The 14,833-nt window shown below is 45.2% G+C and overlaps 1 protein-coding gene across 10 annotated transcripts in view; it reads right to left on the minus strand.

Annotated features, from left to right (window-relative positions):
* Nucleotides 1-14,833, minus strand: part of LOC146514633 (putative voltage-dependent N-type calcium channel subunit alpha-1B) — a 239,835-nt gene that overhangs the window by 140,709 nt on the left and 84,293 nt on the right. For all 10 annotated transcript variants that reach the window (XM_085164861.1, XM_085164857.1, XM_085164858.1 and 7 more), the window contains exons 3-4: nt 9,921-10,012; nt 6,215-6,367 (exon numbers count right to left, since the gene is read on the minus strand). In XM_085164861.1, coding sequence (XP_085020987.1) covers nt 6,215-6,367; nt 9,921-10,012 — 245 coding nt within the window. The remainder of the gene's footprint in view (nt 1-6,214; nt 6,368-9,920; nt 10,013-14,833) is intronic.

Below are 14,833 nucleotides of genomic sequence, written 5' to 3' on the forward strand. Positions count from 1 at the left end.
GAGAGCCTGGGCACCTTTGCAGCGGACATGTTGCTGTATGCTCGTCGTGGCTACCCGGAGTTTCCAGCAGCAGCCCCTGAGGAGCTTAGCCTGCATGCTTTTCTGCGAGGACTTTTCCCAGAGCGACTACGCCAACACGTCCGCCTGGCCATGCCTCAGACCCTCCGTGAGGCGCTCCTTGAGGCTGAAAGGGCCGAGCTGGTGCTCACCTCGCGACCTAACCAGCAGGTGCCCCCCTCAAACTACCCCCAAATCAGAGCCGCAGACTGCGACGAGGAGGGGGAGGTTGCCGAGATATCCCAGCTGCAACCCTCAGTGCCCCAGAGGCGTCCTCGTCGACCGACCAACCGCTGCTACCGGTGCGATGAGCCTGGCCACGTGGCGCGTGACTGCCCAGCACCAGCCCCGAAGACCAGAACTACACAGCCTCAGGGAAACGAGGAGGGAGCGGTGTAGCGAGGGGACCACCGCTCCAGTTTCCTGCCCCCCTTCAAGGATGATGCACGGTGGTGGGCCGAGTTGGGCACCTCAAGGGACTCTACCTGAGCTGCTGTGTTGAGGACCAGCCATGCCAGGCCCTGGTGGACACGGGGTCTACCATTTCCCTGATACGACCTTGCGTGCTCCCTGGAACATCCGGGCCACTGGTGAAGGGTTGGTTGCCCACAGACACCCAGCTGATGACAGTGACGGGGGAGAAAACTGTTATGCGGGGGAAGAAACCATTGCGGACCCGAGTGAAGGATCTGGTGCACGACTTTTGGCTCGCCGACATTCAAGACCGGTGCATCATTGGCCTGGATCTGCTGAGCCGCTGGGGGGCCTGCGTCGACACTGCGAAGCTGGCTATCACTCTTGGCGCAGAGACTTTTGCCCTCCAGTGTGGCCAAAAGCAGGGAGCGGAGGAGACCGGACGAGACAGCTGTCGCTCAGCAGATTTCAGATGCTGGTGGCTCCGGGTCATCTCCACTCACCTCAGCCCCAGCCTCTCAGCCCGACAAACCTCCCTCGACCGAGACCATCGAGGCTGTTTATGACCTTTGGCAGCGCAGCAGCATAGGTCTCAATGTCGACCAGCGCCAGCGGTTGAGGTGCCTCCTGGACGAGAATGTCCTGGACCTCTTTGCAGCCAGTGACAAAGACTGTAGGCAGACGAGTCTGGTCCAGCACACCATCGACACCGGCTCTGCACAGCCCATCCGTCTGCACCCGCACCGGCTGCCCCTCTCAAAACGGCAGGTAGCGGAAGAGAAGATCCGTGAGATGGCTGCGGCTGGGGTGATCGAGCCGTCCAATAGTCCATGGGCGGCACCCGTGGTGCTGGTGGGGAAGAAGGATGGCAGCCCGAGGTTCTGCGCGGACTTTCGCCGTCTCAATGCAGTCACCAAGAAGGACTCGTACCTGCTTCCACGGATCGACGAGGCCCTAGATTACGTTACCGGCTCCAGCTGGTTCAGCTCCCTCGACCTACGCAGCGGTTACTGGCAGGTGGAGCTAGCCCCCGAAGCAAGGCCTAAGACTGCATTCACCATTGGACAGGAGCTGTGGCAGTTCAGGGTCATGCCATTTGGGCTCTGCAATGCGCCAGTGACGTTTGAGAGGTTGATGGAGAGGGTGCTCGTGGATATCCCTCGTAGCCGCTGCGTTGTGTACCTGGATGACCTGTTGGTGCACGGTGGCAACTTCGACAGTGCACTGGGCTCACCTGAGCGAGGTCTTGAGTGCCATCCGATGAGCTGGGCTGCGGCTCAACCCTGCGAAATGCCGGCTGCTGGTGAGAGAGACCACGTTCTTGGGCCACGTGATCAGTGCTCGAGGTGTCGCCACTGACCCCGCAAAAGTGGCTGCGGTCCGGGACTGGCCGACTCCCTCGAACGTCCAAGAACTGCGGAGCTTCCTGGGCCAAGCCTCCTACTACCGTCGGTTCATCAAGGGGTTCGCGGCGATGGCCAGTCCCCTCCACCGCCTGACCGACAAGGGACAGCCGTTTGGCTGGGGGGATGCCTGTGCTGCAGCTTTTGCACAGCTGAAGGAGGCCCTCACCAGAGCCCCAGTCCTGGCCTACCCCGACGCCCGGCAACCTTTCATTGTGGACACTGATGCTAGAAATGTAGGAGTCGGGGCGGTCCTTTCCCAGCAGCACGAGGCTGGAGAACGGGTGGTGGCGTACTTCAGTCGTGCCTTGGGGCGAGCTGAGAGGAACTACTGCGTGACCCGGCGGGGCCACGAAGTGGCCAGAGGCCTACGCGGTGCCGGACCAGAGTGCAAAGACGACGGCCGAGAAGCTGGTGGAGGAGATGTTCACCCGTTTTGGGGTCCCGGCTGAGCTCCATAGTGACCAGGGGCGTAACTTCGAATCAAAGGTCTTCGGGGAGATCTGCCGGTGGCTGGGGATTAAAGAAGACGAGAACCACACCGCTCTACCTGCAAAGCGATGGCTTGGTTGAGCGCTTCAACCACACACTGGCCACCCAGCTCACCATTCTCACCAGCCACCACAAGCGGGATTGGGACCGACATCTGCCCCTGGTCCTTTGGTCGTATCGGACTGCGGTTCAGGAGTCCAGCCAGTGCACACCTGCCGCTCTGATGTTTGGACGGGAGCTCCAGACGCCTGTGGATCTGGTGTTCGGGTCCCCCCCCGAGCCGGAGATTGATGGTGGGCCAGAGATGGACTACTACAGGAGGCTGAATGAGCGGCTGCAGGTGGTTCATGACTACACCCGCCAGGCCCAGGCCAGCGCCGGAGTACGACAGAAAAGAGCCTACGACACCAAGTGCAGAGGGGGGGTTTTCATGCCAGGCGACAAGGTTTGGGTGTACTGCCCGGTCCGCAAGAGAGGAGTGTCCCCCAAACTGTGCAGTCACTGGCAAGGGCCGGCGGAGGTCGTGGAGCGGCTAACAGAGGTGGTGTACCGCATCCGCATGCCGGGCCTGGGGCGCATGGTGGTGTTGCACCGGGACAGGCTCTCACCGTACCAACCGCTTGCTCCGGCAGACGCCGGGGCAGGGGATGCTGGTGGCACCCCATGTTCTGACCCGAGTGACTTTTCCCCCGCCAGTCGAGACCGGCCGGTGCGCCAAGAGAAGGCACCTGGACATTTGCAGGACTTTGTGTGAGGTAATGGGCTTGTCGGGGACGACTGACCCCTTAGGTGGGGGCTATGTAGCGGGTCAGGGCTGTTCGGGGTTCTGTTTTTACAGTTATGTTTTGTTTATGTTACCATAGTGACGGGTGACGCCCTCTCACTGCGACGGTGTGTCCTTCCAGGGTCAGAGGGCGCCCTGTGTGTTGTTGTTGTTGTTGCGCTGTTGCCGCACTGAGCAGTTAGCTAGCGGCAGTGTTCTTCTGGCAGACGTAAATAAATGGCTGTGCTCCCTGGCTAAGAGGGCGGGGGAGCAAGACCGAACGGAAATTCTGTCTCCTCCTTGTCTGAGCTCGCCACAATATGAAGCCTCTGGAGTTGGACATGCCAAAAAAGGTCTGAGGAAAACTGATCTTCATTTTTCAGCTCTCTTGTATGTGCCATAAATTGCAGTTCCTCTAGTGGAAACTTCAACTTGGCCTTAAAAGTGAGCTACTCCTCATAGATCTTATCCCTTCATTTTCTTCCGCTTATCCAATTCAGGGTCACAAGAGTCCTCGGAGGATACGTTCTGAACAGATCTCCAGTCTGTCACAGGGCTAACACAAAGAGACAAACAACCATTCACGCTCTCAATCACAACCACGGCCAGTTATGACCACAGAGTAACCTGTCTTTAGTCTGTGGGATGAAGCTTGAGTACTTGGAGAAAACCCACAGGTATAACAACTCCACATAGAAAGGATTCAAACCCAGGACCTTCTTCCTGTGAGGGAACAGAGCTCACCACTGCAACATTGTGCCCCCAGTAGGCTCTCATGTTAGAATGCCAAACTTTAGAGCATTAAAAAAGCATGTTAGCTGTTAACTTGGTACTCCATTCTCTCATCCAAATATGGTCACTTCATAGTCACTCCAAAAAACCCAACATGGTGCCAGTAAAAACAATAATATTGAGGCTTCAGAGTGCACAGTCTAAAAGCAGTGGGTGATTGTCACGGTAACTACATTCCAATATGGTTTCTGATCTAAAGGCAAATTATCAAAAGACAGATTTAGAGAGATGAACCTCTTTTCTGTCATGCAGAGGTTGAGGTCAAGGTCTAACACATGTAATACACTAGGTCCTTGTGACTTTAACTAGCATTATGACTCACTCGTTAATACGCACACACACACACATAAGAGAAAAAGAAAACATAACCGTCCAGAAAGTTACCAATGCTGCACAGCTCAATCCCCGCTGTGTTCGTGTGACCAAAATAACTCAAGAACACATGTGCTGTACATTAGCAAGCTGTCACAACTGCTCACACCATTACAAGCAGGGGTAAAACACACACATACACATGTAAGCTTATGCATATAGACGCACACACATTTTACAAATAACCAAAACAATAACCTTCACAATAGCCTTCACACTCTATCTGACACTAGCAATGTGCAAATAATCCTTCTCATAATATTTTATCACTGCATTACACAATGGGTAATTTCAGCCAGTCAACCTGACTGTTTTCTATAATTACTAGAGCACTGTAGTAAAATAACAACCTCATAATAGTAGCCTGGCTTAAATTGATCAGAAATTGTTTTGCTGCTCTGCTAACTCATACACAGGAGAGCCTGTTAAATTTTTCTCCTTCCATTTTAGTTTCATTTTAAGGGCCATAAAATAAGGTTATGGTGTCTCATAACTTAAGCGTTTCACAATGTAAACAACCATTTTACACACTGTGTTTCAAACAAGTCAAACTCCTCCAAAAAACAGCTCCTTTATAGTGGAAAAATATTAATAGAGCTTCTGTTTTTGTTCCTGTTCTAAAGGTAGACAGCCTAGGTACTAACAGCATTTTAACATGACTCCTGTTTGGAGTCTGCCTCAAGTGGCCATTAGAAGAACTGCAGTTTTTGGTATTTCAGCATCGGTTTCATTTTTCAGCTCCAGAGTTTGCACTTTGGTCTTAGACAGTTTGGTCTCAGAAGGCACTGCAGCAAGGCCCAGTATGACATAAACGAGGATTATGATGAAAGCCACTCTACTAGAATGAAAATCTAAAAACTAGGAATGAATGTAATAGGTTCTGCTCTGAATCCTCACAAGTGGTAAAACTGAAGTAATTTATTGGTGGAAACTTTAATCTCCATATTTCTAGAATTGTACGTCTATCTTTAATTTAATTCTACAAATGTTCAGTTAATTTAAGGACAGTTACTTTAAAAAAAAAAGAGAAACTTTTACTACCTATTAACAGGAACTGTGTGATAGTGCACCACCATAAAAGCTATTCATTTTCCTTAGGGAACATCCTCTGAAACAATTAACTGATAAAATAAATTATTTTCTGGCGTTATCATTTCTTTTAAAAGGTAATGAAGCTATTTGAAGTTTGGAGATGAAATATACCTCCACGTTAACTGCTTTACCATGCAGGTCTTTCAGAAAAACAAAAAACAAAACAAAAACAAAGCACTGACCTCATGCCCATTGTGATTGTTCACACATTTGTTTTTTCAAGATCTGAGTTTCATACAAAAATCAATGGCATTCAAAGGCCTCCTGAAAGGTAAAATGCTCTTATTCTGACATGCTGCAGCTTCTATTGGTAAATTCCATTATTATTATTAAATCCGTTGAGATAAAACCTTTAAAAATGTAATGCAAAAGCTTTTCTCACTAGAATAAACTTCTGATGCAGGAGAAAGATGAAAGCAGTAACAACCTCATTAACCCCATCTGAGTTTCCATTCGATCGAGAGGCCCAATGCTAAAATATCTCTATTGGGTTACTACAAAAGCTATCAATCACAACTTGAAGACAGTGAAAATGCCATCTATCAATATCAGGATTTGAAAAATAGCTGACAAAAATTGTGCTGTGGGTTTGTTTGCTACATTGATGTTTATCATACTGCCTCAAAGCGCTGTGAACGTGCAGCTATTCATGTGGCAGGAGTACATATACAACATAATTATTTATGCATGCCTACTTTAATAATGCATTATATGTTCTCGTATTTAACAAATACATGGACACAGACGAAAGAAAAAAAATGCTCCAGCAGCTAAGATGATCAGTCAGTGTTGTCCTACAAACACGCCACAGACAAGCTGTCACTCTCACCAGTGCCGTTCTTGAAGCAGGTAGTGTGGAATTTGCCCATGTAAAACTCCACCCCAATGATGGCAAACATAACAATGGCGAAGAAGAGCAGCAAGCCAATCTGAAGAAGTGGAACCATGGCTTTCATTATAGACTTCAACACCACCTGGAGGCCTAGGAGACAAGAGGAGAGGAGGAGAATGATTATAGGCAGGGATTTGCCAATTTCTTGGAATTTTAAAACTTAAAAGGCAAAATGAAAACTTCATGAATATCAAAAAACTAAAGCACATACAGATACGTATGCTTGTGTCTGCTATGAAAACACATACATAATAAATTCAATTTTATTACAAATTAGGGAGGCGCATAGACGTGTGTAACAAAGTTACAGTCACAGTTAAAACTGACAAATAATGACAAAATAACCTACTTGCAGTAGGTAAAATAAGTATTTATGATAAAATGTATAAATAAATTAAATATAAATTTGAATAAAAGCAACATGCTGTATATCATACAATTGCTTTTGCTTGGAAAATTAAGTATTCATAAGAAGAAAATGGTCAGGAACTAAGCCAACTTTCCAAGAAGAACTGGATCTTGGCTGCTTTAGCATTTGCATTTACTGGTTGCATTACATTTATCACATTGCTTTTAATTAACTGCTATCTTGCTTTATGTTACCCATTCGTTCACTACATTTAGCTTCTACTTAATTTAACATGTGTTTATTTAAGATAAGATAAGATAAGATAAGATAAGACTTTATTGATCCCACGACGGGGAAATTTTTGCGTTACCTCAGCTCAGGTACAGATATCAGAAGGATAAAATAAAATAATACAAATAAGTACAACCAATGAAAAAAAGTAACATAATACACTATATACAACGGTAGCATACAGAGTATGTGATTATGGATATGGTTGTGGAACTATGCAAGACATAAACTATATAGCTTAACATAACTATTGTTATGTTAAGGTATGATACCCATCCAATGATGGCTGTATTATCTGAGAACTTCTGTAGATGGCAATCGTCCGAATTATAACAGAAGTCTGAAGTGTAAAGGCTGAACAGGAAAGGTGAGAGAACCGTGCCCTGTGGTGCCCCCGTGCTGCAGATTACCACCTCGGACACACAGTCATGGAGCTGTGGTCTGTTGGTAAGGTAGTCGATGGTCCATGCAGTCAGCTATTTTCCTACTCCGGCTCCCTCCAGCTTCCCTCTCAGTAGTGCAGGTTGGATGGTGTTGAAAGCACTGGAGAAGTCAAAAAACATGATCCTCACAGTGCTCCCCACCTGCTCTAGGTGAGGAATTGGTGTAACAGGTAGATGACAGCATCTTCCACCCCAATTCCAGAATGGTAGGCAAACTGCAGGGGGTCCATCGCTGAGTCCACCAGTAGCCGAAGGTGGTGCAGGATGAGCCTTTCCATTGTCTTCATCAGATGAGAAGTCAAGGCCACAGGCCTGAAGTGGTTGGGCTCCTTGGGGTGTGCGATTTTTGGCACCAGAACCACACAGGAAGTCTTCCACAGTTCAGGAACCCTCTCCAGGCTCAGGCTCAGGTTGAAGATGTACAGGGCCACCTGACAGAGCTGGTCTGCACAGTCCCTGAGCAGACTGGAGCAGATTCAATCCGGACCTGCTGCCTTCCTTGTCTTCATCCTCTTGAGCTGATTTCTCACCTGATCAGCTGTGAAGTAGATGTGAGGCTGGGCTGGAGTGGGGGGGTGGGGCTGGCTCTGTTGTGGGTAGATGTGTGGACAGGGGTGAAGCAGGGTTGTGGTGAGAGGAGAGCTCAGGTGACAATGGCATTGCACCCGGGGAGGGGAGGGGGGGGCAGCAACTGGAGGGGGGTTGATGGAAACTGATTCAAAACAGATTCAAGTCGTTAGCCCACCCCCAGCCAGCAGACACTGTGGCTCCTCCATTGTCCTGGAAGTGTCCAGAGATCTTTTTCATGTTCCTCCAGACTTCTCTGACATTTTTCTGTTGGAGTTGGTTTTCCATCTTCCTCCTGAAGCACTCCTTGCCTTCTCGGATCTTATATTTAACCCTGGAGAACCCATGGGGTCAGATCCGACCCCATTGGTTTACTAGGGAAACCAGGTTCTCCAAGGTTAAGATCCTTTTGGACTTTCTTCATTTCCTCCTTGTCTCCAGACCAGAAAGCCCTCTTCTTCCTGTTCAGCAGGGCCTTCGGTTCTGGGGTGAGGGCATTGATGTCCTCACCGTGAGGCTTGCAGAGTTCCTGCCAGTCTGTGCATTCAAAACAGTCTCTTAGGGCCTCAGTGCATTCCTCAGACCACACCCATATCACCTTCTTTGTGGGGGGTTTCCTTTTCACCATAGGAGTGTAAGTGGGGTGGAGAATGACCAGGTTGTGGTCTGAGTGGCCAAGCGGGGGGAGGGGTGATGCGCTGTAAGCCTGCTTTGTGTTGGCAAACAATAGATCCAGGGTTTTGCTGTCCCTTGTATGGCAGTCAACATACTGGGAGAAGTTAGGGAGAGTGACCGATAGTGAGGTATGATTGAAGTCCCCAGAGATAATAATGAGGGACTGCAGATCTGTAGCTGAGAGACGGTGGAGTGAATGTACTCACAGGCTGCTGTAGCATCGGCCGAGGGTGGGATGTAAACAGTCAGCACAATAACGTGTGAAAATTCCCTGGCCAGGTAGTATGGCTGGACGCTAACCGGCAATAGTTCAATGTCTTTGGTACAGCACTGTTCCTTCACAGTGATGTGTCCCGGGTTACACCATCTCTCATTGACGTACATTGCTAGTGCCCCACCTCTCCTCTTACCACTCTCTATTGCATTCCGGTCCGCTCTAACCAGTTAAAAGCCATCCAGAGTTATGACAGAGTCCGGGGTGTGGTCCGTGAGCCATGTCTCACTAAACAGGAGGAGGCTGCTCTGCTTGTACTCCCACTGCAGTCTGGTTAGCGCAATTAGCTCTTCCATCTTGTTGGATAAAGATCTTACATTACCCATGGAATGCTTGGTTTGTACCGTCTCCTTATTTCCCAGTACTTCACTCCAGCCCTGCCCTCCTCCGACACCATACCTTCGGAATCTTGGGTCACTCCTCCGGGAGTACTTTCCTGTTGCCCAGTGCTAGTAGCTGCTCCCTACTGTAAACAATGGGGTGGCTTACAGATTCTCCAGAAATGGTGGTAAAAAGTCCCAAAAAGAGTAGAAGACATACTACTACTCTCATGAAAATTTGTGGGTCCATGTCCCGTTGCACAACAAATAAAAGATGACCAAGAGTGTCGGGTAAAAAAGCTTAAAACACAAGAAAAAAAAAAGAAAGGAAAGAAAAAAGCTGGGAGCTGAGGAAACAGGCTGCCTACTGTGGCGCCATCGTGTCACATTGGTCACTTATTATAATAAGTGACCAATTTTAACTATTCATCTTGGGCTAACCATTATGTTTTTTCAAGTTGTATTTATCGTTAACTTCAGCTATCACTCTCTACTTCTAAATGTAATGGCTACAGCAGAGTATTAGGCCCACATTAAGAAAAAATGTATATTATTGATAATTTTGAGAATAAAATCAAAATTTCTAGGTCAAAGTGAAATATCTATTTTGGGAAAAAAGTTTAAATGTTGAGATTACAGTTGTTGTATCAAGACAAACTGCCAATAGACTTTAATCTTGGAAGTTCAGCTTTACTGCTCTAAAACACTACCTATATAAACTTACTGGGGATTCCTGACACCAGCTTCAGGGGTCTCAGCACTCTCACCGCTCGTAGCGTTCTCAGGTCAAAGTCTGAACCCACTGTGGCCAAGATTCTGTGTGCAGATGTAAACAAAGACAAGAAATAAGCCCATTAAAAGTCAGAAATACATAAATGTATGCTTTTATCTACAAGGAATATACTTTAGAAAAGCTTAGTGAATTTTTTCATGTGTGTGTGTGTGTGTGTGTGTGTGTGCATCCTTGCTAGTGAACCACAGCTGCCAGCCCTCATTACAAGCTGTAAGAACGAAAGACCTAAGTGCTCCAGTGAAACACACACATAAGAAACACATGCTGTAGGCTAAAGAGAGAGCACGAGTGAGTGCGAGAGAGAGAGGAAGATGAAAATAAGAATTACTGTAAAAACATATATGTGAATGTGAACAAAGATATTGCTTTACATTTCCCACTTTGGACTGGTTCTCATAATAGTAGCATTTTATACAACGTGCCTCACTGACACACATACATGCTTTTGTACCAACGTACCAAAGAGCAACTTGGTGTTCAGTATCTTGCCCAAGAATTCGATGGCACACAGATTAGAGCAGCCAGGGATTGCACCACCAACATTTCAATTAGTATATGACCTGCTCTACATTATGAAATACAACCACCCCATAAAAAGACCTTGCTAGACTTTATTTATCACTGAGTGCAGGACAGGCACCAAGATGAAGTAGACAGTTGCATGCTACCATCCACCTATGAGTATGTTGCCATGTTTTTTTCTCTTTGTATATATGTGTTCAATATAATATTTTGGGGAGACTGGCAGGTTGGTATTAGTCTAGCAGTGCAAACTTCAAGTAAAAATGAAAGTAACTACTGAGTGAAAGGCAATTATCTCTATATATGACATGTTTCCATTCAGTTGTTCAATGTGGGACTTTTTTTTTCAGCACTAACCATACAAAAAATCTTCCTCTGTGACAGATACACTACAATGTGCCCCATTTAACTTTGAAATGAAACCCACACGTTTGCTTTGTTCATAAGAAAGAGTTATTTTTAACCACATTTGAGTATAATTAATATTTTTAACATCCCAAATGGGTGTGTTTTTTAAGTCTCTCAGTTAAGTACTGTTGGGAGCCACAGAGCAGCCCAAAAAACCTCAAGAGTGCAATAGCTTTTATGTTGAAGGCAGAATATACTCACGACTGACTGAAAGGAAATCTTCTTCATGTAAGTGTGCAACATACTCACACGCATGCACACACACACACACACATAGAAAGTGAGAGAGTAGCAGACAAGAAGAAAGGTCATTTATCACTCCCTGGTTACCAGTTGGCATGATAACAAATAAGGCAAATCTATGCTTTATGATTTCGCGTTATGGGTCAAAATCACTCTGCTGGGATAAAGGTGACCGTCCTAGCGCTGTAGTATAGAATATATTATTTCATTTAAAAGGGCCATTTTATGATAAATTACAACTATTTCTCATTATCAGACTCTATCTGTGTAGCTTTGCATGATTCACAGCTCAAAATAATTCGAGTTTGCCTTATACTGGGTTTTGGTGCAGATTCAGCCAATTCAGGCCAACTTTCACCTAATTGGTTACCCTTTGCAACCAAAAGGTTTGAACAACAGGTGGGTGGGGCTTCTCTTGTGTGCCTGAGATTATAATATTATGAAGCTCTGCTGTTATTGAGGCCATAGCGAGCCAAAAGTAGACAAAACACTCTAAAACTGAGGGTTAAAGCAGGGGTCTCAAACTTGTAGCCCGGGGGCCTCTCGCGGCCCATGTCACCCCTACTTGATGTGAAGAAGTGGCCCATGAAGTTACTTTTTTTGTTAGGGAGGATTTGTTTGTTGTTGCGTGCAATGTTAAAATAAGTTCTTTAAAATGCAAAACATTACGAGCAGTATGAGCAGGAAGCACAAACACGGTGAGGGATTGGCTGTGTTTCTTCAGTGAGAGACATATTTGTAAAGAAAACAATTTTCACTAGCAGTCAAAAACTATTGTGTACACTTATGTCTGCATTTTTATTTTGTTAAAAAGGAATAAAATTATAGCATGTCTGGCCAGAAAGAGTCCCAATTTGTTTATTTGGTAGTTCACCGAAAGGCTTCAGATAGTTTGCAGTTTTGTCTTGATATATAATATCTGAAATTTTAAAAAAACAAACACAACTCTACTTTTTGGAAATATTTGTGGGTGTTTTCTTGTTTGTTTTTTTCATACTACCTGAACACTAAAGTGGCCCTTTAATGTGATGACAGTGCCAGCAGTGGTCCATAGCTCATTTAGGTTTGAGACGCCTAGTTTAAAGAGTTTTTGGCTTACAGCAAGTACTTTTACATATGTTGACCTCATTATTTGAAACTTTGTCCTTGTTTAATATGAGCGCCCACCAATGTAGCCGTATATATGACAGAAAATAAGGAAGGGCATAGTAGTAATAGCACATTTTACATACAGGTTTTGTTCAAATTCCATGCCTGGGACGTATTCCCGAATATTATCATTTACTTTTTCATATGCAGTACATTTTATTTATCATACTATAATTTCATCTTTCAGTTTCTTTTTTTTAAGTGACAAAAAAGGAAGCACAAAGTGAGAGATCACAGTGGAGGGATGAGTTAAAGATAACACAGTGGTGAGGACTGTGTAGGAATAGTGTAGCAAAAGCTTCTAAACACAACACAACAGGAACATCCACACAACAGTGGATGCATTCATAAATGTACTTGCACTTCTCTTAAGAAATAAGCACGCACACAAAGCCTGTTTATTTCCATTGTACTAACACATCAACGTACAGTACTCATGCTCAGGCGCCCTAGGCCTAAAGTTGACATAAATCTATTTGAATTTCAAATTAAAGGCTTCCAGGTTGAAAAATACAGCCTTATTTTGCCCAGATTTGGATGGTGTAACTAGTTTCTTCTGTGGCCCCCGGTATCCACTGTGCTCGCCATCTTAAAAAGCTTCAAAATATCTGAAATATTTCTTCCTTATCTAGTGGAAGAAGATGAAATGCATTGTGTAAGCCCTTACGGCCACCCAAATAAGTAAAGGCCTAAAAAGCCATATATGTGTAAGATTTGCTAATATTATGATTTGATATCAGATCAGTTGTTAGATGTTATGTGTGGTCCAATGGCTGTAACAATATATAATGGGGTAGTCCAAAAACAGAAACATACAGTGCACACGCTGTAACATAGTGTTGACTCTGACAGCTCAGATTTCTCTTGTAACTCGTTCTAGTTCTTCAGTTTTCAGCACTTTACTGAAGTCAGTATCATCTTTAGTCAACTCCCATTGCACTAATGACTGTCACACATCAAAGAGGAAGCCCAGGTGGAACAGTGTTTAGACCTAGATAAGATCAGGTTTTTAACTGTGACAAAAGAGGATTAAAATCCCACGTCTGAGCCGGGAAACAAGGATAACATTTAAATGAAGAAACAACCAAGGAGCGATTTACAGCAGCTGGTAACACATCTAAAAGCAGAGTCGACCCTAAGTTATGTATTAATACATTTTAATTTCCTGTGTGTTTAATGATAAACCAAAAGTTTCTTGATATTTGTTTGTAGTTTAAAATACTCCACAACAGGCCTCTCTGTGACTCCTACTACACCTAGCACTACCATTGCTGTGAGGTAACTACAAGCTCTGAAACCTGAAATGCTCCTTCATAACACCCAGAACCTCCAAGGGAAATACTTGTCATTCACCCAACTGCAGAGAAAATATCAAGGCAAGGATTCCCAGACACTAATGTTCGCTTTCTTTGGTATTAACGATCATAAATCTGAACTTCCACAGCCACTTACAGAGCTGCGTATGGACAAATGTATGCTCATTTATCCATTCATATTCTTAGTCACCTATCCAATTTAGGTTTGCAGAAGGAGAGAAGTGGGGTACACCTAGAACATGTCACTAGTCCACATCTCCACTAAAGTAAGAGAATGATGCTTCTCCCTGACTGCATGCGAAAGAGTTATACCTTTTTATAAAGTACAAGAGTTGACATTTTTGCTGATTTTCAGCAATAATTTAAGGCTGGAAGTGCTACTGAGCACAATCTGTACATGCAAGAATTGTTTATTCAGCATACGTCACTGTGACCTGGAGAAATCATAGACTGTATAGAAGATGGGTGTAACCTGTGTGTTATCACCAGCTGGTTAGCGTTACCCTCGAGCTAACCGTTTCTGCTGTCACCATTGTGATGTTTTGATTCTGGATGTAACGAGTTAGAGCTGGATCTAAGTGCAGGCTTAGGAGCAGTTTTCTACTTGAGTCGCCCCCTCCTGGGAATTACAAAGCATGCACGTTGCACACTTTTCAGACCTGGAAGCTTCCTCTTTCCTACTGTCTATGAGAGCAACAGAATAAAAGGGCCTATGAAAACATGAATCACCCTCTGTGCTATTTTTTTTTTAATCACAGTCAATACTTCACTTTGGTCTGTTGCAAACAGGTGTGTGTATGTGGGTGCACATTTCTTGTGAAGGATCTATCTGATGTTTGTGTAGACAGACGGTCGGGCAGGGAGCAGGTTGACAAAGAAGAGTTTTAATATCACTTTATCATTTCCACAATATATCCATGCCGGCGCCAGACAGCAGCACAGGATATGCAGAAGGTGATGCTATCGTCTGTCAGTCGCTTACACAGCGATATGCCACTTTCCTCCCTATTGTTAGACAGACGTACAAAAGTATGTTCATGCAGGAGCAGACTGATAAAGAAAAAAAAGGACATGAGCATGAAAAAGCACAGAATACAAGAAGATTTCTACATAACTGCATACATTCAGATGAACACAATAAAGGTTCACTTCCTGTTTAGTTCATCAAATATACAGATGTGATTCAGCCTTTATGATTGGATTATG

The sequence above is a fragment of the Neolamprologus multifasciatus genome, chromosome 7 (genome assembly GCF_963576455.1).
Source record: "Neolamprologus multifasciatus chromosome 7, fNeoMul1.2, whole genome shotgun sequence".
Taxonomy (NCBI): Eukaryota; Metazoa; Chordata; class Actinopteri; order Cichliformes; family Cichlidae; genus Neolamprologus; species Neolamprologus multifasciatus.